We start from the raw sequence: 25947 nt of genomic DNA on the forward strand, positions 1-25947 counted from the left end.
CTTGCCCGCCTCCAGTACTGCTGTCTTGACAGATTAGCGATTGTAGACAGCTTTCCTGAGTCTTAACCTTGTTCTTCTTCCTGAAACAATGAATGTAGCAGTGGTATAATTCTTACATGACTGAAAAGCAAAGGCATGTACGGGTAATTGAAGTCCACAAGGATGTTCAGAGCACTGTTTTAACTTGTATTTCAGACTTTCCCTTCCAGTGAGCTATTTGTAAAGTTGCGAAAAAGCAGTGCCTTCTTATTGGTAGAATGGAAACAAAGGGTTACTCCCCCTTTTTTTCTTTTGTCAGTAGCAAAAGACAAAATTGGAGAAGTGCAAAAAGATAGGATGATCAACACTACTCAAAATAAGTCTTTTATTTTGTTCTTTTCCTTTTGAAACTGGGTCTCATTCTGTAGCCCAGTCTGGTCTGGAATCCTTGTGCCCTGGCTCGCTCAGCACTGCATTCAAAGGCCAGAGCGACCCAGACTCTGGTAGCAGCTTACCTATCAAGTGCAACTGGGGGGTGGGGCCACTTGTTGCTGTGCACAAGGTATGAACATCTTGAGACTTGGATCTTTCTTTCTTCCCTCCCTCCCTCCCTCCCTCCCTCCCTCCCTCCCTCCCTCCCTCCCTTCCTCCCTTCTCTCTCTCTCTCTCTCTCTCTCTGTCTCTTTCTTTCTTTCTTTCTTTCTTTCTTTCTTTCTTTCTTTCTTTCTTTCTTTCTTTCTTTCTTTCTTTCTTTCTTTCTTTCTTTCTTTCTTTCTTTCTTTCTTTCTTTCTTCAGACTCACCAGAAGGGAGGGTCAGATCTCATTACGGATGGTTGTGAGCCACCATGTGGTTGCTGGAATTTGAACTCAGTACCTTCGGAAGAGCAGTCAGTGCTTCTAACTGCTGAGCCATCTCTCCAGCCCCCTGGATTTTTTCAATATAAGAAGGATAAGGACTTTTTGTCTCAGTCTTTCCCCTTCTAAGCTCTTAGTCCAACCAAAAAGACCAGCGATCTGGCAGGCAGTAGGTTCTTAGCTGGTCTGAACAGACCAGTAATCTGGCACACTAATGTGGTCCTTAGATTCACATGCACCCCCTTTCCTCTTCTCAACATTGGAGCCTTGCATTTGGAACACACCTGGGTTTTTTAGGCATAAGAAGATGGAACACCAAACTTAAAAATAATTGACTGGTTTATGTATTTTTGCCTATGTTAATAACTGAAGTGAGAGAAGACAGGTACATTAGATAGGTTTCTGGCAACATTTAAATTAAAAAGTTGTACCTACTTGCCTTGCTGTTTTACGGCAAGCATCTCTGAATATCACTCTGCCTCTCAAGCACTCTCAACATCATGAAGAGCTGAACTGCAGTGGGTGAAGCTCTCCAATCTGAGAGTACTTGGGGTCTAGAGTCAACCAAAATGTTCACTCGTGTGTTACCTCTGTTTGCCATATGGCCTTGAACTTGTGACCACACCTGTCCCCTAAGGTAAATAGTCCCCCACTTACAGAGGCATTTTACATAGTTTGCAAGCAGCCTTTCTCTTTAAAAGTCTGACTATAAACAGTAAAAACAAAATTTCCTAGGTGGGGGTAATAGGTAGAGGCACAAAGATCAGAAGTTCAAGGTCAACCTTGAATGTAGAATTCCTTCAGCAATACCTCTCTGTGTTATAGTTCAGGGTCCTATTGGCCACTATTGTTTCATTATTTTAGATTCCACATATGAGTTCATGTAGGCTCATGTTCTCTAGGTAGGCCTAGCTTATCACCTTATCATAACAGGTTAATTGAGGCTGTCAATCATAGTGCTTTCTTTTCTTTTCTTCCTTTCTTTCTTTCTTTCTTTCTTTCTTTCTTTCTTTCTTTCTTTCTTTCTTTCTTTCTTCTTTCTCTTTTTAAGGACTTATTTATTTTACTTATATGAGTACATTGTAGCTGTCTTCAGACACACCAGAAGAGGGCGTCAGATCCCATTATAGATGGTTGTGAGCCACCATGTGGTTGCTGGGAATTGAACTCAGGACCTCTGGAAGAGCAGTCATTGCTCTTAACCTCTGAGCCATCTCTCCAGCCCTCTTCTTCTTTCTTAATTTAATTTTATTTTTTTACAGTCTAGTTGTTATCCCCTCCCGGTCCGCCCTCCCACAGTTCTACATCCCATGCCTCCTCCCCCTGTCTCCGAGAGGATGTGCTCCCCAAACCCTGTCAGGTCTCCCCACTCCCTGGGACCTCAAAGTTCTGGGGGGGTTAAGTGCTTCTTCCCTCAGCGAGGCCAGACCACACAGCCCTCTCCTGTATATGTGTCGAGGTCCTCACCAGCTATTGTATGCTGTCTGGTTGATGCTTTCCTTTTTTTTTTAAAGTAGAATATTTCATAGTATATGTAACTTGTGTTTTTCTACAAAGGTGAGGTATCACACACTAGGGAAAGTTTCAGAATGATATACTGTATATGAAGTAGGTAAGTTGAATTTTTGTCTGCCAAACAGGGTTTTTGTTTTGTTTTGTTTTTTTCTTTTTTTGGCTTTTTTGAGACAGGGTTCCTCTGTATAGCCCTGGCTGTCCTGGAATTCACTCTGTAGACCAGGCTGGCCTTGACCTCAGAAATCTGCCTGCCTCTGCCTCCCAAGTGCCGGGATTAAAGGCGTGCGCCACCACTGCCTAGCATGCCAAAACAGGTTTTAAAGTTGTATTTTAAAAATATTTTATGGGTATGAGTGCTTCCTCTGTACTACACACATGCCTGAGATGCACAGAGGCTAGAAGAGGGAGCTGGAGTTTCCAGAATTGGAGTTATAGATGGTTTGAAATGTACACATGGGTGCTGGGAACCGAATCCAGGTTCTTTGCAAGAGCAAAAGGTGCTCTTAGCTGCTGAATCATCTCTTCTCCAGCCCCCTTAACAGTTGAATGTCAACCCCATAGGTGAATTGCTGGGATATGGAAGCCAGTCACTCTAACAAGCAAGCGACAAACTCAGGGCTTACAGCGAGGGTTTCTTACTGCCCTTAGCAATCAGCATGGGGAGGCGAGGGACCCATTTCTTCTATGGTTCAGGGGCTTGTTACCTGTAAGGCTTTCCTGCCTGCAGCCCCATTTCTCTGGAAGAAGAGAATCATGTTAAGCATCCAGCCATTACATGTGTCCTGAATGTCATTTTTTATCTGGCTGACTAATGAGCTGTTTCTTATAATGAGAGTTTTATTGTTAGGGCTTATACCAAAAACATTCATCATTCATTGGGTTCTCCTATTTAGAACCCTTTGCATAGATTCCTGGAAAGACTGGTTTGTTTTTTTTTTTTTTTTTTTTTTTTTTGTCCTCCTAGAAATACAACTAAGTGTGTTGGGAATGTGCCTGGTATCGAAAGCTAGATGAGGATTCGAAATACTTTGTATTTTAGATAAGGCCAGTTGAAACTATTCTTAACCACTCTCTATGGTTAAACTGTGTCTTATGAGACACACTCCATCAAAGCTCTGAAATTATGCAGGCAGAGCTGGGAATGAATGTCCTCTGAAGAGCATCCTATCAGCTTCTCTCTAATTTTGGTTTTTATTTAACACTTAGCCCTCGAAAGTGGGGCCACGGCGGCAACTCGAAGTTCTAACTCACACTGGGCCTTCGAGGAGTTTGGGATGCTATTTTGTGGCTGGCATACAGAATCAGTGAGGTTAACTGTACTTGTGTAGGTCACCCCCGTGAGTCAACGGCTGAGCTAGGATTAGCGCAGACAGCTGGTGAGCTGCTAGGCTGTTGCTAACTGAGCGCCACTGACATTCACTCTGATTTGACTTTGCATTTCATTTCAACTATTTATTCATTTTAAGGCCTTTTAAAGAAACTTTTTAGGGATATTGTGGGACGGAGGAAACTTTCTATAAATGCCCTGGGAGAGCCCTCTTGCTTCTGTTCTTTTTTTTTTTTTTTCCCCCTCCCAGCCTGATAGCTACATATTTGTGTTTGGAAAGCTTTCTCTAGGTATCTCCCACCTCCCAGTTTAGGATAAAAGATACTTTTACGTTAGGTAGACCCAATCTTACCCTAATCTTGTTACCTGAGATTTTTCAACAAAAACTTTCCAAGGTCTAATTGTACAATAGCATGAGTGAATCTTACTTGTATTTCATGAAGTCTCCGAAGAGATGGAGACTGCATCTCATGATTGAGCATGAGGTATTTTGAACAGAAGATTCAAGTGTAGTGGGCTGGTCCCTTGACTCAGTGGGTCAGTATGATACTCATCTGAAAGGGAGAGGGGGCTAGTGAACAGTTTCAGTGCCAGGTCAATGCCTTAGGGGGAGCATTAGGGACAGGTGCTGCTTCATTTGGGTGCTCTCTGTGGCTGCCCAGCATGCCTGGTTGCAGGCTAGAAGGATGTGCCAGGATTTCTGAACTTCACTAACTGCATTGGAAGTTCTGCCTTGTACAAGGTCTTTGGTGGTGCACACCTTTAATCCCAGTACTTGGGAGGCATAGGCAAGCATATGTATGGGAGTTCGAGTCCAGCCTGATCAACATAGTCAATTTCAGGACAGCCAGAGCCATTCAATAGAGAGACCGTGTTTCAAAACAAAAGCAAACAATCAACAATAACAACAAAACCCAAACAAACAAACAAACAAACAAATCCTCATTCCTTTTGACAAAGATGTTGGCTGATAAGGGGGTAATGTAGCAGAGCTGACATTCAATTTGGAATCAAAATGAATCAGGTTCTAAATTTCAAATATATGCTGAAGGAATAAATAAATAGATTCTTTTCAGGTCAAAGAATAACTCCTAGGACCTGGGGTATATTTCTGTGGTTAGAGAGCTTTTTAATTTTATTATTACTATTACTACTATTATTATTAGTTTATTTACTTATTCACTTTACATCCTACTCACTGTTCCCCTCCTGGTCACCTCCTCCTACAATTCCTCCCCTGTCCTCCCTCTCCTCTGAGCGGGTGGGGTCTCCCTGGGTATCTCGACACCCTGGCACATCAAGTCTCTGCGGCTAGGCACATCCTTCAAGAGCTTTTCTTACAGGCTTAAAAGCCCTGAGTTCAATGTCCTGGACCACACTTTATTGTTGTTGTTGTTGTTGTTGTTGTTAGTTTGTCTTTTTTTTTTTTTTTTCTTTTTGTCTGGGCTTCTCTGATAGCCTTGGCTGTCCTGGATTCACTTTGTAGCCCAGGCTGGATTCAACAGACATCTCAGAACTCACAGGAACATGCTTGTCTCAGTGTCCCCACCCACCACCCCAGTGCTGGGATTAAAGGCTTGTGCCACCACTCTGGTTTAGATTTAAGAAAAGAAAAAGAAAAATAAACAAAACAAAACAGAAGGGAAAAAGGAAAAGAAAAGAAATACACAAAAGGATACCTCTTCTCCTCTGAGGGGAGTGGGAGGGACTTGTGGATCTGGAGGAGATGGGTGGTGGGAGGGAGAGACTGGATAGAGAGGAGGGGAAACCGCGGCCTGGATGTAATATATGAAGATAATAATATTAATAATAATAGTAATAATAATAATAATGCCTCTATGTATTAATGTGATGCTGTTGAGAGGTGGGGTGGGCTAATAGCTGCTGGACAGGCAAGAGTTGCATCTTTTTTCCCTTACCTCTTTGTCCCCTCAGCCTTGGGTTTCCTCTCTAGACCTCCGCTTTCTTTCCTTAAAACAAACACACAATCAAACAAACATTTATTTTATGTGCCTATATGAGCGCTTGCATGTATGTATGTGTTCCTTGTGCATTCCTGGCACAGGGGGAGGCCAGGGCAGGGGTTCAGATCCTTGGAACTGGAGTTACAGGCAGTGTTGAGCAGCCGTGGGAGTCCCCGGAATCTGGGTCCTCTGCAAGAGCAAGTGGCCTTCACTACTGAACTATCTCTTCAACTTGCAGATATTCTGATCCCATGCAAGATATTAGATTTGGGCGGCAATGTCGGTCTGAGGCATCCGAACCTTTACTGCATTATATATTTAAAGATAACTATTTGAGGATAGTGGATGACACGGTAGGTAAATGACCTTGCCATGAATTCCGATGACCTTGGGTCAATCTCTGGAACCCATATAGGGAGAGAATGGACTCAAAGTTGTCTTCTTGTCTCCACTTACATGCTATGTTAGGTACACATGTGTGCGTGTGCACGCGGGCACACACACACACACACACACACACACACACACACACACACACGATAGTAATACATTCAATTAAAAAGAAGAAATTTGATTATTTATTGAAAACCCATAGGTAGCATCTTCAAAGCCTCTGGTTGTTTAGTCACGTAAGTTAATGGTGTTAATTTATTTGAATAGTTCAGACAGAGCCGACCCTTTTTCATTTTCCAGTAACTCCCCTTGAATCTAACAGTCCATCGATGGAATTGCGAACTATGGCGGAAAGTGACAGTTTCGTGGAAACTGGGTCTGCATGACCTTCTGCTCGACTACCCCCAAGTTTGGTAATCGATTGCAGAGGGCTCTGTGGCGCGTCTGAAAGGAATCACAGCCCCGGATGGGCTCTACGGCGCCTTCAGGGTGCGCAGGGTCCAGTCTCAGTGCCTGGGAAGAGCGTGTGCTTATCACTTTTCATGCTGCCTACTTGACAGAGGAGACTTAGGGAGGAGGAATTCACTTTGACTGACAGTTGATTATGATGAGAAAGAGGTGGTTCAGCTGCCAGCTCCTGACTCCTGGTGGTGGTAGCTAACTGAGAACTGCGTCTGGTCAGCGAAGCCACCTCCGGAACCCACAGAACCAAAACAGTACCACCTGCTCGTATCCATGTGTCCAAACACATTAGCCTGTGGGGACACCACACGTTTATTATGTAGCAACAAACTTGTCTGGTTTTCTGTGGAAATGAGTTACCCTGTATTAGCTCCTGCAGAGTAAGCAAGAAGCCCTGGTAGTCTGCTTACACTGAAACGCGTTGTTTAACTTGTCATGTAAATCCAAGAAAGGGCATCAATTTCGCTACAAGAGGATCCCAGAAGTGAAGAGCATTCCGACTTCTGAAGATAAACCATTTGAAGATGCTTGTCACTTTTTGCCTCTAGGAACACACAGATATGGTTAGTGACAGCAAAACAGGAAGCAATTTCTCTCCAGTCTAACTGATTCCATTGATTGAATGGCATAATATGGGCGAGCGAGCGAGAGTGATTGTTGCCGCCTGAAGTGATTTGCATGAAACCTACTTTATACTCCAATTATTACTGTACATGATTACAGGACAGCCTGGCTGTTAATTGCCTGTGGTCTTTAAATATGCACTTCTTTCAGAAATAGACACTAATTATTAGATCTTGTTTTCGGTCTCACCCGAAGTTGCAAATGTCTAGGAATTTTTTTTTTAATTTGCAAGTCTAATGGTGCTTAGACATAGTAAAACTGATCTCACTGGGGATCCTGTTCAGGGGAAATGCTTTCTTGGCAACTACAGATTATGAACTTGGCTTCCAATTCTAGGTAGACGCAAGTGTCTGTCTTTTTAAAAGGTGATATTTCATTTTTTATTTTGTGCCCACATTTGACTATCCACACATACATGCAAATGCCCTCTGAAACCAGAGTCCGATAGATTCACCTCCAGCTGGAAATACCTGGAGATTTGAGCCGCCTAATGTTTGTGCTGGGATCCAAACTTGGGTCTTCTGCAAGATCAGTATGTACGCTTACCCACTGAGGTCTCTCCAAACCCTGTGGATGTCTCTCATAATACTGGAGGGATTTCTTTTATTTTTCCTCGTGGTACTGGGCATTGGATCTAGGGTGTTCACATGTCAGTCAAGACCTCAACCACTGAGTTACAGCCCAAAGCTCACTTTTAAGACAGGATCTGAACAAGTTGCCCATGGTGGCCTTGAACTTTCTATCCTGCCTCCCCAGTAGGCAGGACTATAGACCCTTGGTTTCAGTGGTGAGGTTAAGCCTGATTTGAATAGTGTACTGACAGGAAAGAGCAGACTTGGGTATATTCTAGACTTAGTACATGCGGTACCCGCTTCCTTTCCTAGTGTCTTCCAGCTGATGTCCACTACTCTTGATTTAGCTGGCCTTCCTCTGGCCTTCCTAGGGAAGCTTGGCCAGGATTTATGAGATACCTTCCGGGACTGCCTTTCCTCCCTTCCTCCCTTCCTTCCTTCCTTCCTTCCTTCCTTCCTTCCTTCCTTCCTTCCTTCCTTCCTTCCTTCCTTCCTCTATAACTATGCTGTTCCTGAACTCTCTATAGCTGGCTATGGCCTTGGACTACTGATTCTCTTGCCTCCATTAAATGAGTGTTGGGATTGCAGGCATGTGCTACTCTACCTGTTTCATGTAGTATTGGGGATTGAACGCCATCCCCAGGTGAGCACTGCTCTGACTTGATCACACACACACACACACACACACAAACACACACACACACACACACACAGTCCCCTGTGACTTTTAGCCCCTTCTCTGCCTTAAATACCCTGCAAGTAATATTATAATTGCCACCTTATCCTTTTGTCTCCTACTCTATGGAATGCTTGGGGGACTTCTCAATATAGTGATTTGTTGAGTGAGTGGTGCTGAGCCCAGCATCTGCAGATCCCATGAGCATTAGGACATTTTAGATGCATCCATCCGCAAAGCTCACCTCCCACATTCCTGTCTAATTACACTGTCCGCTTGGAAAAGGAGACCCAGGAAAGGACAGATCCGACAGGAGTGGCGCACAAAGACCCTTTCTTAAAGACTGCCATTACTTACCAATAATGCTTTATTATCTCTAATTCCTCCCCCCTCCTTTATTTCCCTGAAATCAACATATTCTAGAGAAGGTAGAGTGCAGATGTATTTTTGTAACTCAAAGCCATATGAAAGCCAAAATGAGTCTTTCTCCTGTCATAATTCTAAGTAGGGCCTTAGGCTGTGTTTACTGCCTCTAAAATAAGCATGGGTGCTTTGCTTCTCAGTTGCAACACTTTCCAGCTTTTTCGAAAGAAATAAACAAAAATAAAACGTTATTTTAAAATACCGTCAGAAATTAAATAAATTACCCTCAATAGTACTGTGTGTGTATATAAGTATATATTTCTAAGTTGGAGGAGCTCCTCAGTACAACTTCTGCAACAATTGGCACCCCCACCTCCATATTAAAAGTTTTCTGCATCTTGTCAGTGGTATTACCTCGTTCTGTTGTAACTAGGTAGTCTGCTTTGGTATTTATTTCCTTAAGATTCTCTGCACAGTCAGCTACAGTAGAGAAGTGTGGGACTTGGTCTCTGTTCCCAGGCTGTGTCGCTACAATTTCAGTTCTGCTGTGAGCTGGTCACACAGTTTTGGGATAACTTCCTCCTCTGTCTCAGTCCTGGCTTCCTAAGAGGAGAGCAAGACACACCTGGCTCAGGTTTGCTCTGAAGATTCAATGAACAGAAAAAAAAAAAAAGCAAACACCCTATAAAACCACTTAGAACCTAAGTGCTCTAACCACAGTTCGTTATTATTTTTAAGTCACTTTTATTGAGGTGCAATTTGGGTAACAGCTTCAATGTAGTTGAGATCAAGTCTTTATAACACTCCCAGTTATGTAATTATAACCGCAGTTAAATTACAGAACGTTCTTTCACCCTCAAGGTGTTTCTTGTGCCCTCTGTAGACAGTGTTCTCCCAAGGCCTGAAATCACCGATCTGTTTTTTAATGCCATACTTTGTTTTTTTTTTTTTTTAACTTAACATTGTTTATATAGAACGATCACAACCATGTAGTACAGAGATGCCCGAGTCTGGCTGCTTTTGCTCAGCACAGAGATTGGTTGGTTTTTCTGTGTGTGGCAAGTCATTGTTTTCAGGCCTGTAGGTCACAGAGTCACTTGGTGACCACACTGTATTCATGGGCACTCATGCATGTATTGCTTAGGTTTGCCTGTGCTCTGGTAGAATGTGAGCTCACACTTTAATCTGAATTCGAGGTTCATGGCTCTTCATCACTAGCTCTTTGTAAAATCACTCACTGATCATTATTCCATTTCAGACGCATACCACAGTTTAGACACTCACCTGGCATGGTGGTGGTTAATCTCAGTTTTCAGTTAGTCGAGAATTAGAATCCCTCAGAGATGGGCCTCTGCGCATGCCAGTGGGGGATTATCTTGCTTAGGTTAATAGAGGACGGGCCACTAAAAGGCATGTCAGCCACTCATAGCAGTTGAGTGTTATCCAAAGGAAAAGAGGAAAGAGGTTCAAAAAGCAGGAGAAAGGTTTCTTGGATACTGAGCTGAGTGGACAGTCAGGTATGTGATCACACATTGGTGGTATTGTGGGAGCCGGGTGCCTTGTGATGAAGCAGGTGATGGTGTGGTGTGTATGTAAAAATTTAGATACTCATGAGCTTAGTGGGTCAATGCTCAAGCTGGATAATTCAGAGGCTTGGTGAATCTTTAAAGGGTTTTTAGGATGGATGTTGGAAACACGAGATGTTGGAAACCTATATTCCACATATGGAAACATGGTTGTTGTTTTGGATGAGGTCTTGAGGTCTTGCCCTATAGTCCAGGCTGGCCTTGAGTTTCTCATCCTCCTTCTTCCATGCCTCTTGGGGCTGAGATCAGAGGCATGCATCTACCATACTAAGACGAGAGAAGTGTTTTTAATATAGAGAGAAGACAGGCTGAGACTATTCCCACAAAAAGTCAGGACCCGCGTAGTCACTGCAAATGACTCTGCCCTCCCACCCCCCACCCCCTACTAAAGTAGAAGCTGAGTTAGTTCAGGCTTCCCGGTGAGACCAGAAGAGGGAGTTTGAAGAATTAACACGTTCTAATGAACTAGACCATAATATGGTCTTTAAACTTATTTCTCAACTATTTCTAGAAAACTTACAAGGCAGAAAATGTCAGCAATTCTGTTGACGTGTGAAAACGCTCTGGCGGTTTAGTCACTTGTCAGTCCCATGTCCAAATCCTTCCCATCTGTCATAGTGTAGTTCTCCCCTCCCCACAGTGATCATAGTCTGCCCCTACCCCCCACCCCCCATGTTGGCATTTGCTTTTTCTACAAATGTGGTATGTATGTATGTATGTATGTATGTATGTATGTATGTATGTATGTATACATCCAGACTACCTCTCTGTGTGTTCTATTTCCCTTCTTGTTAGCTGAGGAAGACTAAAGCTATAGCTAGAAGAGTCCAGTCCTTCACAGAGTCTAGCAGGTGTTTTTGTTTTTGTTTTTTTTTAATTTGGCTTGTTACAGGAAGAAACAGTTATTAATACACAAATAGGAAGAGTCATATGCAGAATGGGATTTTTAAAAAAGTTTTAGCACTTGAATTAATAATTTAAAAGTTAACAAATCATGTGAATATGAAGGTCAAAGGGCAGTTTGTTGGAGTCTGTTCTCCTCTCCTGCATGGGTCCTGGGGATTGAACTCAGCTTGTCAGACTTCCAAGACAGGGAGGGGGTTTGGAGACTCAGGCTGGATCCCTGTGGCCCAAGACAGGGTTTCCCCAACTTCCTCTAGACTTTTGGCTTTTTTTTTTTTTTAAATATAAGAAATACAACTGATTTGATGATAATTCGATGATAGGAAATAGTTTTTAACTGAATTGAAAAAAAATCTTTATCTTGAATAAGAGGAGTAGTTCTCATGTAAGAGCAATGACCACAGTGGGATATGCTGATAAACACTTGTAAGCCCCAGCTCTTAGGTCAGTGTGGTGCCAGTCTGGACTGCATAAACTATTCCAAGCCATCTAAGATCCATTCTTAGAAGACCTGAGAGCTCCTCTTCTTGAGCAAACTTGCCCCTGCTCATTCAGAGCTTCATAGGTGACTCATGGCAGAGCGGGAGAAGAACCTTCATTGTGCTGACCTTGTGAGGCCATAGAGAAACAGAATTTGTGGTCTTTGGATATCTAATGGAGACACATGGGCCAATCCTCTTGTGATAAATGAACTTATACTACAGTAAGAAAAAAAAAATCCAGCAACTCATTTTTCTGTATGTTTGTGGTTGTGGCACTGTGATACATACACACACACACATATCTATCACACACACACATATATAATATAACGTGTATGTAATACATATAAGATTTTTTTAAACATGTTATCTTCTGTGTAATGCAGGCTGGCTCTAGGACTCACCTTTGACTCTAGAATGCCTTCCTGCCTTTCCTTTCCTTTCCTTTGTGTTGGAATTGTAGATGTTGGCCAGCAGAGCGGCCCAATTCCTTTTGCTTGTGGTTGTCCTGGGTATGGATCAAAGAGTCTTATAAATACGTGTAGTGGGTTGATCTGATGCTCTCTACAACAAATACTAGGCAAGCACTGTAAAGGAAAAAAAAAGCACAAGCATTTTTGATTTGGGCTGTTGATGAGTTATGTTGCTAAAGAGCCAAGAAATTTAATGGAATTATACCTAGCTTTATTATTAAGTTTTCAGCAGTCTAAATAATGTGCTGTAAACACAGGAAATCTTTATCTTACATTTATATACTTGATGGGGAAAACCTCTTATTAAAATCTTTGAAAAGTATAATTTCCATTGAGCTTAGTAGATTAATCTAATGAAGATGCTAACTTATGCTAAGCAGATTTCACTGATTTTAAGTTGACAAATCAAAATTAGGATCATATCTTTTGTCATGAGAATTGAACAAGACATATATTCTTTTAAAGAAAATACACAATGGTTGTAATGTATTATTTTCCCCTTTCACATGGTATCTATATGTTAAAATCTTATCCAAATGGTTTGATGCTACTGGGTAAAATACTTCCTTCTGATTCCCCAAATTGGTTTACGTAGAAAGTTCGGAGTTGCTACACAGTGGCAGAAATAATTAAACTTTGCTATATATAAAACTCACACAGCTGAGATACTGGATTTACAACCAGGTGTTCTGTGGATAAAAAAACTGAGACCCACATAAAGAAATCTTGCGACTGCATGTGGGTGGTGGGCTTGTATTGGTAATCTTCATCTCCATTAGGAATTTCTTCACGGGACACTGTGTGCTTTGCTAAATTGCCATTGATGTTGCGTGACCCCAGCCTGCGTGCTTTCCCTCAGGTGAGCCTGGCATATGTGGAAGCAGCAGGATACCTCACGGAGCCTGTGAACAGGGAACCTCCCTCCAGAGAAGCTCAGCTCATGACTTTGAAGAACACACCCGAATTTGACATCCTTGTTATCGGAGGCGGAGCCACAGGGTGTGGCTGTGCACTAGATGCCGTCACCAGAGGTGAGTCCTTAGAAACATTGCGTCTTCTCCCCATTGTGAATGCCGTCAGTGTTTGACTCGTGAGCTCACATCTATCTTGGTGTTCCTTAATTTTCCATCCTTCCTGAAACATTCTTGCAATTTTCAAAATCTAGGCCCTTACAACAGTTTTAAAATGAAAATAACCATAAATACACACTTAATCTCCACAGATTTATTTGAAAATAAAACTCTATATTCCTGAAAATTTATTCATGTACACCATGTAGCCTAAGTATTTTTTCTGTTTACCCCGAATCACGATAAATTTAACACATAGACACACCAGAGTCTACTGTTGTTAACACATTGACTCCTGTTTTCATAGAGTTTCGTGCCTCCAACCGCGGTGTATAATTTGAGGGAACTTATACGCTAACATGCTAAAGCAGGTGGGGAGAGCGGGTTAGAATCATCACAAGGCAACTTGAGCTTAGCTTTCTGGCCAGTGTGGACAGGAGAGTAGAGAGATGGCTATCTTTATGGGAGGCTATGCTTGTGATGGGCTGCTCTACTCAAAGGAATTATACAGGTGAGGATCTGTGCTGAAGAGAGTTCTTTGTATAGCAGGAGTCAGTCAGGAAACTCCACCCCGCCTCCCCTTCAGTTACTTTCTTGATTTATACAAAAACATATAATCATTCTTTTAATTTCAGTTTTGCAAATGCTAACTGCATGTATAGTCATGTGGAAGGCCCAAGAGAATACACAACTATCTATAGTCATAGCTTTTGGGAGCTTTTGTGCACAGCTCACATGGCAGAGAGCAAGTACCTTTCAATCAGGCATGATAGACAGATAAGTAGGCATGGGTATTTTTTTTTTCCCTTTGTGGCACTTTGAGACAGGGTCTCTCTGTGTAACAGCGTTGGTGGCCATCGTGGAACTCATTTTGTCGACTAGTTTGTCCCTGAACTCAAAGAAATTCACCTGTCTCTGCCTCCTGAGCTCTGAGATTAAAGGTGTGCGCCACCACCCCCACCACTGCTGGGCAAGGTATGCATATTCTTATTGACAGAGTGATCAGGAGCAGAAAAACTACTGGCACGTGTAACAGCTTGATAGAGACCTGGCTTGAAGAAATACGCTGGAGAGAGTGCATGTGGGGATGGGGGAAGCGGAATCTTTAACTTGGGCCACCAAGGCCAGCAAGAAAGATTATGAGGAAAGAGTTGAGAGGCAGGAGGTTGCCAGCTGACAGTCTTGATTTTCCTGAGTAGGCCTCTTGATGTCCTGGAGATAAAGAGAGCGTTGGTAATTTAGAAGGAACAGAGAGGGGCACGGAGAGGAGACATGGAGACCAATGCCTTGGTGAAGTGGGATCTAGAAGTCCATCATTATGGGGTGGGAGTTTAAACTGCAGGTTAAGAAGAGAGGATGCGGTGCTGTCCTGGGGAAGATGCGGAGAGGGCTGTGTATCACAGGTGTGCCTTAGTTTGCACAGGAAGATGCAACTCATTTCCCAGAGCCAGAAACGGGCAAAGGTTGTTGAGCAGAAGAACAGAAGAAAGGGACCCTGCACGTAGAACTGATCTAGAACAGACAGAAGCAGTGTGCGGTGCTCATCGTACGTGCGGGGTACCGGGAGGGAAGGAGGGTTGGGGGGGGGGGCATATGAATGTCTGTGTGCACACCTAGTTGTCAAGAAGCAGAGGAGGTAGTAGACTAGAATCCAGAACTGGAAACTGGCCAGTTGTTGATAGTAAACAGAGAAAATGAGAAAGGGTTCTCCAGGAGCAGAGACAGGTCTGGAGCTGAGGGAGGGCAGGGAAGCGGATGGAGATGCAGGAAAGCCAGGGTGCTTAGAGGATCATGAGGGGGTTGGGATGAAAGTCACCAAGGGCTTCTTATTTCTGTTCTCCTTTGGGGAAAGTGTTACATGTTGTTCTTTGTGTCCTTTCTCCATGTCTATGAAAAACATAGGCAAGAACAATTACGCTTTCTCTTCTATAGTGTGTTTTTTCCCCCCCAAAAGCAGTCTATTTAGTTTCTCCATGTGTTTTGCATTCATTCTTTGTCACTGGAAAACGGTGCTTGATTTATTTTCACTAAGTGGGGATGAAGCTTTCTCTCTCTCTCTCTCTCTCTCTCTCTCTCTTTCTGTCTGTGTGTGTGTGTGCGTGCTCGTGTTGTACACATGCACGCATGTGAATTTCTGTGTATGCGTGTACATACAAGGTGCAGAAGTTGAGGTTGATGACAAGTGTCTTTCTTAGCCTTTCCACCTACTTGTTTATGAAACATGTCTGGCTAGGTCACCCAGCCTGGCCTCAAACTTTAGATCCTCCTGACTTAGCCTCCTCCCAAATGCTTGGATTTCAGACATGTGACAGCAGTCTGGCTATTTTTGTGTTTTTGTGTGTGTGTGTGCTGGATACTAAATCCGGAGCCTCGGGCCTGCTAAGTTCATCACTACTGAACTATACCCCCGGCCTTATTTTTTTTTCCCCTTATTTAAAACACTACCAGAATGAATTGAGTACCATTATGAGCAAGCTCCGAGCATACAGACATAGTAGATATGGACTGCTGCATTTTGTTGTTGTTGTTGTTAAGCAATGAAGTAGGCATTCAGTAGTGATTGGAGCCATGTGGGTAGTGATACTGATGGTGATGATGTCGATGATTAGAGTTTCCATGAGTTTTATAGTTGATATCTAATAAAATGATGCACATTTAATATTTTGTGACATATTGATACCCATCTTAGAATTACTAGTTGAATGTCGGTCGTTTCTAGGTTTGTGACTTATCGTGGGGATGGGAATAATGTTTATGATTAAAACATACAAGGAGGTGCTGAGGGTAGTCTGTATTTACTCTCACCGTGTTTTCTGATTATATCAGTGGCCCTCTGAAGTGTGAAATAACCATGGGCCTTTGGTTAATGAATTGCGCATTGTTACCGTTCATTCATGGAATTTGCTCTTTTATTATATTTGATGCTTCACTTAACAACAAATTTTGCTTTCTCTGTGTTTGATATGTTTTTACCAAATTATTCCTGATTGTCTCCATTAATCTTTAGTCACATTTGACAAAAATAAATTACTGTGATCTTTTAAAGTTACCACTAATAATTAGATTTTTTTTTCCAGGGCATCAAAGTTTTGGGGGAAAACCACGAGATGTGGAAGGGCTTTTACAGAAATGTTTGCACAAGCTTTGAGAGAAAATCCTGGGCTGATAACGGATAGACGAAGGCTGTGGAGGAGGAGTGGTGGGGTCTCTCTTCATAATGCTCATATTACGTTCTCATCCTCTGTCGTTTCTCGGGGATCAATTCTCATTTGCTTCATTTGGGAATATTATTTCATAAACATAACAGGCACAGTCTTGACTCACATTCTCCTGCAGGTCTAGGATCAATACTAATGGCTTCACTGGTCAACACATCTGGGGCTAGTTCCTGGGTTGAAGTACGGGCCCCAGGCTCCTTGGTGAGAGCTTTGCTCCCAAGGAAGCAGAAATGAGGAGACCGGTTGGTTCATGCAGTCTCCCCTCAGGTGATTCCCTGGCTCCTCTCTTTTCCTTTTAAGTGACTTTACCTGTGTGCATCTGGAACCACCCAGGACATTATAATCTGTTTAAAATCTAACTTACAAAATTTGGCTTTATGCTTGTGTGTAAATTGCAGAAAGAACTTTCTTGTTGGAGAAGTGTTCACACAGCTGTCTTTGTTTGAAAATGTTTATTAGATCCAGGGTTGTTTGGGCATGACTGGTGCCAAAAGGGTCAGTAGTTCAATGTTTTCAGACCATGCTTGAAAAGTCTAAAAGCCAGCAGCTGGAGAGATGGGGATACAGCTCAATGTCAGGAGCACTCACTGCTCTTTTAAAAGTCCCGGGTTCTAGAGCACCTGGGTTCGGTTCCCTGTACATGAATGAATTGTGGCTCCAAAGATTCTGATGTCCTCCCCACTTTTCATGTGGGTGTGTATGAACTCACAAAGGCATACACATAAAAATTATCTTTAAAGAAACCCTAAAAATAAAACAGTGCACAGGTATTTCTAGTTCATAGGAGGTGCAGGGTGGCCTCTCTTGGGCTCACTGTGTTTCTTACAAGTCTGGGCTGTGGAGATGGTAAAGACACAGGCTATGGATGTGGAATGAATTGGGCTCAAATTTTAGTCTTATTGCTTATTTAGCCTCAATTTTCAACAAGTGTCATAACTTTACAGAGAAATGTCCAGATCTTCAGGAATAATTGGAGGGTAATAGTGATGTTGTTTCCATAAACAAAGGTTTATGCGTTGTTATTAAAAAAAAATTCGAAAGAGTGAGAACCTTGAACATGGCTCATCCTGGGGATTGTAGACCTATATTACATGCCTTAGTATCCCTCCCCTCTGTTTCTGAGAGTGGGTTGTGTGGTTGGTTTTTGTCAATTTGGCTTAAATCATCACCTGGGAAGAGGGAACCTCAATCAAGGAATTGCCTCCAGCAGACTGGTCTATGAACTTGTATGTGGAGGGCCCAGTACACTATGGGTGGTCCCATCCCTTAGGTAGGTGGGTCTCTGCTGTATAAAAAAGGTGGCCGAGCAAACCAGTCTTCTGCTGCGGTGGCTTCTGCTCTGAGTTCTCTCCTTAGTATAAAATGAAATAAACCCCTTGCTCCTGTAAGTTGGTTTTGGTCAAGTTTTTTCTTTCTTTCTTTCTTTCTTTCTTTCTTTCTTTCTTTCTTTCTTTCTTTCTTTTTAATTACAGCAATAGAAATTAAATTGGAAGAGTGGGGGAAGCTGCATTTCAAGGTGTGAAACTGCAGAAAGCTAGCTCACTGCTTGCTAGACTTTGGAAATGGTGTGATGCTGCAAATCTCTGACCATTTTGGAAATCTAACTTTCAGTTGTTTTTGTTCCCCTCCCTCCCTCCCTCCCTCCCTCCCTCCCTCCCTCCCTCCCTCCCTCCCTCCCTCCCCCTCTCTCTCCCTCCCTTTCCTTTCTCTGTACTCCAGACTGTCCTAGGACTCTGCCTCCTTCTGTCTTCTGAGTGCTGGGATTAAAGGTGTGAGACCCTAAACCTGCCCTTTTACACATTTTTTTTTAAATTTTTTTATACATTTTTTTTAAAAGATTTATTTATTATATATAAGTACACTGTAGCTGTCTTCAGACACTCCAGAAGATGGCATCAGATCTTGTTACAGATGGTTGTGAGCCACCATGTGGTTGCTGGGATTTGAACTCTGGACCTTTGGAAGAGCAGTCGGGTGCTCTTACCCACTGAGCCATCTCACCAGCCCCCTTTTACACATTTTAATGGAGCAATTTCTTTTGTCAGGGGTCAGGCAGGCAAAACTTCAAATTGTTGGTGTTAGGGGTTCATATAGTCCAGACTGACTGCGAGTTAGCTAGGTAGCAGAATTTCTGATCCTCCTGCCTCCACTTCCTGCATCTGGAATTAGAGGCATGCACAGCCACGTCTAGTTTAAATTTCAGATATTTTCAAAATTTGCTTTGTCTCTCATAAACAGTTATCTATTTAACTAGGTTCTACCTATTTATTTACTTAACCTTTAGACATTTTATATACCAATGGTTTATTCTATGTGTATGGGTATTTTTCCTGCAAAGGTCAGAAGAGGGTGGAATTAGATACTAGTTAGTTGCCGTGTGGGTGCTGGGAATCGAACCTGGGTCCCCTAGAACAGCAGTAAGTGCCCTTAACTGTAGAACCATCACTCTGGCTTCATTTCACCTTTCCATTCTGCTTATCTTCCCGACCCCCCTTCTGTCCATCATATTAGGTTGACTTTGTTTTTTTTTTTTTTTTTTTTAAACTATTAACAAATTTAGTTCTCTGACAACTTAATACATGTGTATAGTGCAGTATGGTTGCTGTTTCCTCTTGTCTGCTCTTGTCTCTTACCATTATCAACCTTTCTTCCTCCTGACTCATCCATTCTTTGCCAGTTTCATAGTTTTTGTTTTATGGCCCATTTTATTTAATCAGGACTTCTTGTGTGACCATTGGGCAGGACTATCCACTGGAGCTGGTGGGGTCCCCAAAGGGCTCATAGCTATCGCAAATGATTTCTCCTTTCCTCTGAATCTATCAGGAAATTCTGAGTTTTCTGTTTTGATCTGTGTCTAGATTGAGTTGCTACTGTCTTTAAGATCCATCTGGGACTTTGCCTATCACCGTCTTCTGCCTTGTGCTGATCTTGAGCATCTGTGGAGCCAGCTGAAGCCTTGGCTCTGATGGTGTGGTCTGGACTGTATTTATCTGGTGGTGTGGTCTGAGTGTCCGGCTGTGACCCAGCAGATAATCCCCAGCCCTACACAGTGGTCAGGAGTAGCTTGCCAATTTCCTGTACAAAGTAGAGACCCTTTCTTCCGTCTCAGCTCTCAAAGGCTGAGTTCTTTGTTTTACCCACAGTGGATAGGGATAGTCCGCACCCTTCAGAAACAGTCCCAGCTTCTGAGCCCACCGAGATAGATACATTTAAACAGTCTGCTGCATTACTGGTCCATGAGTGTTTATCTTAATTTTGAATCAACCACATCTTTTTAAAATAATTTTGTTTGAATAAAGAAAGGAGTTGTTTACAGGTGGCTGTGCAGTGTCACATCAACTAAATTTTTGTTATTTATAAGCATGTATGTGTGTATGTATGTGTGCATTCGTGTCTCTGTGTGTACGTGTGTGTGAATGTGTGGCCGTAGTACGAAGGCTGAGGCTACAAGTTTTTATCATCACATTTAGCTTTTTATGTGGATTCTAGGGATCAACCTTGGGTTGTATGATTTATACTTTTACTTCCTAACATACTTTCCTGACTCCCAGAATTTTATTTATAGCAGTAACCTGATAACAAAATATCAGGATATATATGTATATATATATGTACAAATATTTACAGACTATAGACTCTTAAGCACTGCAAGAATATGGCAACACATACAAAACATTCTATATAATTAACCTCAGGTTCCATTGACTATCGTGTTGTTTCTGTTGTTTTGTCTACTGATAACCCCCTCACCCCCACTTGACACTGGCTATTTTTATAGTAACGAGGTGAAAGGAGGGAATGATAGCAGCACCTCTCATTTCTTGAAACTATGGTATTAACTTTTAAAGACCATTTTATAGCCTTAATATTGTATTGTATGTATATCTAACATAAATGTGTTAATGATACACACACACACACACACACACACACACACACACACATACACACACACTCTACAGTTATATATTTGTTATATATTATCCATTTCCTAATATGAGGATAGACAGAGGCATTAAAATAACCAGTATGTAATATTTTACATGCCAAAACAAAGCTAACATTCCCTGTCAGACAGTGCCAGGCAAAGTGTTGGATCCTCACCTTGGCTCGTCTTGGCTGCTGGGCAGCATCACATGGGTCTTGTCCTGGAGAGTTCTTCATGAGAACACTGGGCCTTGGTGTAGTCTTCTTTATTAGTAATGGCAGTAGTTCTTGGAAACCCAAACAAGTGCCCGCGGGTTTCTAATGAACGAGGGTCCCATCTTTGTGTACAGTTTCATCTTTTCTCATGCAGCATTCACATTGAGTGCTTGTGCTTATTACAGTACTAAGGCACAAGGGACCTTAACTTTTTGACTTGTGTGTCATGGTCTTGGTGTCTCTGATTATTTCATAGCAATGACTTCTGCTTTCCATTTAGCAAACCTTAGCAATTGTATTTCTAAAAATCTATCCTAGTGACATGATTGCAGATACAGGGAATTTAGAGGAAAGTACAATCTTGCAGCTCAATCTGTAAGAGTGAAAAAAGAAACTAAGCCAGATGTTCAAAATAAGGAACTGAATAAATAAGTCGTAGCAAACGTTTAATGTAATACTTTCAAATGCTTTTAAAATAAAATTATATACCATATTTATTGATGTACAAAATGTTTACAATAAGCAGTGTTAAATCGAATCTTTGCAAACCTGTACATGTGCACACATACAGGTTGTAGACGGGCATGGAAAAATGTGAACGTTTAAACACCCAGATGTCAATGGCGGTTATCTCTGAGTGCTGTAATTACAGGCGGGTATTATTTTGTTCTCTTTGCATCTCTGCATTTATTATATGGAGCTTATTTTCGTGCATAGTAAGATAATCGGTAGAAGGTATTAAAATATACTTCTGTTCTATTCCATGTTGTGAGAGTTAAATGTCATACCATTTCTCCCTTAAGTTTGTAAGTATTCCCTTGTGTGCATCCAGCTGTCTTGGTCCATGAGTTGATTTAGTTGGAGATAGCTAGACAGCATCACTTAGTCCAGAGGAGCTGGGTTTCGTGCTCGCCCTCACCCTGCCTGGAAGGTATGCTTTCGCTCAGTGTGCTGACCGATGGGTGAGGATGAATGGAAGGTAGATTTTTGCATTGACCAGATTCTTTACAAATCACCTTTCTGCCTGAGACTTCACTCAAAATTGTATCGCTGCTGTGGAATTCCTGAAACCACCCTTAAACATTTATAATACTACTAATAAAACCCCTCAGATAGAAAGATGCTAGCAGTTGGTCTTGTTTTGATTCTCAACAGTGGTAGGGTTTATTGCTTTGCGTTATTAAATACATGAATAAATAGCCTAACAAAAAGTAAGGGGGGGGGGGAAGCGAGAGAACTAAACACCTTCTTAAAAAACCTTGAACTGGGGACTGGAGAGAAGGCTCAGTGGCCAAGAGCACTGGCCGTTCTTCAAGAGGACCCGAGTTTTATTCTTGGAACCCGCATGGCAGCTCCCAACCACCTGTGACTTCCCGGAATCTGACAGTATCTCCTCCTCCTCCATGGCATCCAGCACACATATGTTGTATATACACACATGCAGGCAAAATGCTCATACACATAAAATAAATAAATAAATATAAAAATAAAATCCTTGAACCTAATTACTGGTCTAGGATGTGGAGATTCGTCTTTCTTCTCTGAAGGACAGTCATTCGTTCCCAGCCTTCTCAGCTCTCGGCATCTCAAACGCATGCTTTTGATTTCATCATACCTGTCTTATGTAAGAATGCAAAGCGCAAGGGTTGAATGCCGCATCAAAAATGCCACTTAGTTATTCCATTAAGATAAAGAGGTCCCGCTCTCACCTCTCCTAACTTATCCTTAAGTGAGAAGTCGAAGCTTTTAATTTAAAATCTCTGATAAGGGAAACATTAGACTTAAAAACAAACAAACAAACAAACAAACAAACAACCAGAAAATAAATGAAAAAGCAAGTTGGAGTCCAGTGTTGAGAACACATAATACCCAGCCTTGGAGGCCGGTTCAGGGAGTGTTTCCTGCTACACAGAGGGCCACACAGGACTAGTTACAGAGAAGCCTAACATACATAGTGAGGTCTTACCCCTACAAATCAACACACAAGCACACCCGCACACACTCATGCATACACCCGCACACCCACGCAGGACCACTCCCACACAGGCATGCACCCCGCATACACGCACCATAAACATTTTAGTTAAGTAATCAATGAATGTCACACAATCAGCTGTGGCTTCTGGTCATGCTTTGACTTTGTGTTACTTCTTTTCTTTATTCCCATCCTGCAAAATTGAGAATTTCAGAACACTAGATACGTGGGAGTCAAGGTTCTGATTTTTTTCTTTCTTAAGTAGTTTAAACAACTTTTAGTTGACATGTTGGTTTTAATATACTGACTTAGTAGTCATTTTGGAGACTACGTTTGTTGTCTGCTTTGGGAAAAGTAATCACATCTCTTTTTCAGAAATTCGACAAGATAACAGTAGCAGAGGAGGGCTTGGTGTAGCTGAGTGGCTTATTTTAAATTCCATTGTTACTTACAATGGTTTTTCATGTAAATACATACAAATAACTTGTTAAAAAAAGTCATGGCCGGATAAAAGCGGCGTAAAGAGCTTGACCTAGCTGGGCGTGGGCCTTTAATCCCAGCACTCAGGAGGCAGAGGCAGGGGGATCTCTGAGTTCAAGGCCAGCCTGGTCTACAAAGTGAGTTCCAGGACAGCCAGGGCTACACAGAGAAACCCTGTCTCAAAAAACCAAAAAAAAAAAAAAAAAAAAAAAAAAAAGAGCCTTAAATATATCCTAGAATACCCGCCTGCCGTGGCTTGCTGATTCTTGTAACAGCACACAGAGTTAGGGAAAGAAACATCTACCCTGACAGCAAGGGTCCCTGAGACCCCTGCTAGAGCTGCCTCCTGAGGCCAGGTTCCTCATTGCCTTGGCAACACTGTGAGCCTCAGGTCTGCTAGTAGCAATCCCCTAGCTCCATCCCTCTGCCTTCCCTCAGAGAAAACTTTATAGAACCTTCATCAGCTTTGTCAGCTTAAACACTTCAGTGATACCCTTGTCAGGAGACATAAGCAGTGTCTCTCCAAACAATCTCTCAGAACTTCTAAGGAAAAAATAAGATTAAAAATTGCTTTAAAAAAAGTTGCCCAGGCAAGCCCTGGTTCCTGGAAATGGGCACCCAGGACAGGATCGAGGAGGACTGGACTTGCAGGCCTCATGCTTATTAATGTAACGAAGCAGCTTCACTGAAACTGGTCTTAGATGTGAACTGTGTTCTTAGGGGCATTCCCTTTTGAGGCTATCCTGTGATTGCTGCTGTGGCCAACGGTGGCCTTCAGAACACGATTCAAAAACCCCAGTGTGGGTGAAAAAAAAGCTCCTGGTCACTTCCTCGCAGGACAATCACACATACCCTGCTTTCTCTCCAGCCCCTCAGTGACAAGCAGCCTGCGACAAGGCTGGAAACTTCCAATCCTTTGCCAGCCACCCACCCTCCCTCCATCCTTCCTTTCTTCCCCTCCCCTTCATCTTTCTCCTTCTCTCTCATCTTCTATGGCTCCACAGTCTTGGGATAGTGTGGAAATGAACAGTTCCCCAGCCTCTGCACCCTAGCACCCTAGCACCCTAGCACCCTAGCACCCTAGCACCCTAGCACCCTAGCACCCTAGCACCCTAGCATCCTAGCATCCTAGGACTGGGATTACAGGTGAGGTTAGTAAGTTCAGCTTGTCTCCTTAAGCTTGCCTAAGCTTACCTACCTCCTCAGCCATTCCTCTTGAGCAAGACTCTATGAACTCAGCTTTTGCTGAAGGCTGCTTCTCCAGAAGTGATTAAAAACTAAATCGGGCTGCCAAAGAGATGGCCCAGCAGTTAAGAATGCAGACTGCTCAGGTTCTGTTCTTGGCACCCACATCATGGTTCACGACCACCCATAACTACAGGGGTATTTTGGATGTTTTATGCATATTTGTGTGTGTTTCTGGGTGTATGTATGACCGCTTCTGTTATTGCGCATATTTGTGTGTGTTTCTGGGTGCATGTATGACTTCTTTTGTTATTGCACACATGTGGTGCACATACATACACCCAGGGACACACACAAATACACATAAAATAAAGTAAGTAAAATATGGAAAAGACCTGCCTGCCCCCTCCCCCCACAATGGTCTTCACTGTTCTTCACACAGGAATTTTTGTTACCAATAACACCCCTCCCAGTTTTAAGTGGTTAAACAAAAATACCCATAAGAATCCCTTCATCTCATTTGGGATATTTAGGAGGCACGGTGAGTGAGCCTTCTTGGGTCTGTGGCTCTGTGTGTACACTGGCAGTGTTTCTTTGTGACTCACGTGGTGCTGGCAGGGGCAGTTTCCCTAGCTGTTGGACTAAGGCCTGATGACCTGTCACTTGGGGCCTCTTGGTTTCTACAGAGACCACATGATAGTTTGCTTCACTGGAGCAAGTGCTTGCATGGGGGGGGGGGGGACTGAGGTGAGGGGAGGCATGGGCTTACTGAGTTACTCTGCTCTCCTGCTGGGGATGGGGCACTGCACACAGTACACCCTCAGTGAGGGCTGTCTGGGAGGTCTGAGATCACAGCCTCGAGGGCTTTTGGGGTTACCCAAATAGGAAGCTGAGGGTCTTGTCCTCTCAGCTTCACTTTCCTTCCTTTCCTGCTACAGGCAACCTGATGCAGTAACTGTGATGCTAGGGTTTAAAGAGAGGCATATTTTAAATAATGTGGCTCCTAAATACCATCTGAAAGTCAACTCCCTCGTCTGATCTTCAGCTGCAGAAAAAAAAAGGGACTAATTTAGAATACCAAAAGATCTCTGTAGGATTTACTAAGTAGAGGTGGTGGCGTGTGTGGAAGAGGTCGGCAAATGTTATTTTGAGGATATGCAGTCCGGGTTTCTGCCCTGAATTCAGGTTCTAATGTGGAGTAAGACAAGTCTTGTCTTCTCTGAAGAAGGCCCTGGTGAGTCTCTGTGTTTCCTGATTTGCCTGAGCAGAGCCACTTGACAACTGGCCCAGATGCACTCATGTCCAGTGTCCATACTTTGACTCTCAATTCTCTTTTTAAAATATTCACTGTCTCACTATCATTCCCTGTCTATAGCACACAATTAAGCACTGGTAATGGTCTCATATTTGAGTGTTGCACAACTTTTCTGGGGTGCATGTCTAAGAGCAGTGATGTGGGTTGACAAACAGCACTTGTGATTTTTCTTTTTTTCTTTTTCTTTTTTTTGAGACAGGGTTTCTCTGTGTAGCCCTGGCTGTCCTGGAACTCACTCTGTAGACCAGGCTGGCCTCAAACTCAGAAATCCACCTGCCTCTGCCTCCCAAGTGCTGGGATTAAAGACCCCCACGGCCGGCTAGCACTTGTGATTTTTGTTATTTTTTTCCCCCCTAGTTTCGACACCGACAGTGTTTGATCTTGAA

The 25947-nt window shown here is 42.7% G+C and overlaps 1 protein-coding gene across 2 annotated transcripts in view; it reads left to right on the forward strand.

The window, feature by feature from the left end:
- The window catches only part of Gpd2 (glycerol phosphate dehydrogenase 2, mitochondrial), a 133042-nt gene that overhangs the window by 39133 nt on the left and 67962 nt on the right, over positions 1–25947 (forward strand). For both annotated transcript variants that reach the window (NM_001145820.1, NM_010274.3), the window contains exon 3: positions 13035–13206. In NM_001145820.1, the coding sequence (NP_001139292.1) occupies positions 13035–13206 (172 nt within the window). The remainder of the gene's footprint in view (positions 1–13034; positions 13207–25947) is intronic.

This window comes from Mus musculus, chromosome 2 (genome assembly GCF_000001635.26).
Source record: "Mus musculus strain C57BL/6J chromosome 2, GRCm38.p6 C57BL/6J".
NCBI classification, from domain to species: domain Eukaryota; kingdom Metazoa; phylum Chordata; class Mammalia; order Rodentia; family Muridae; genus Mus; species Mus musculus.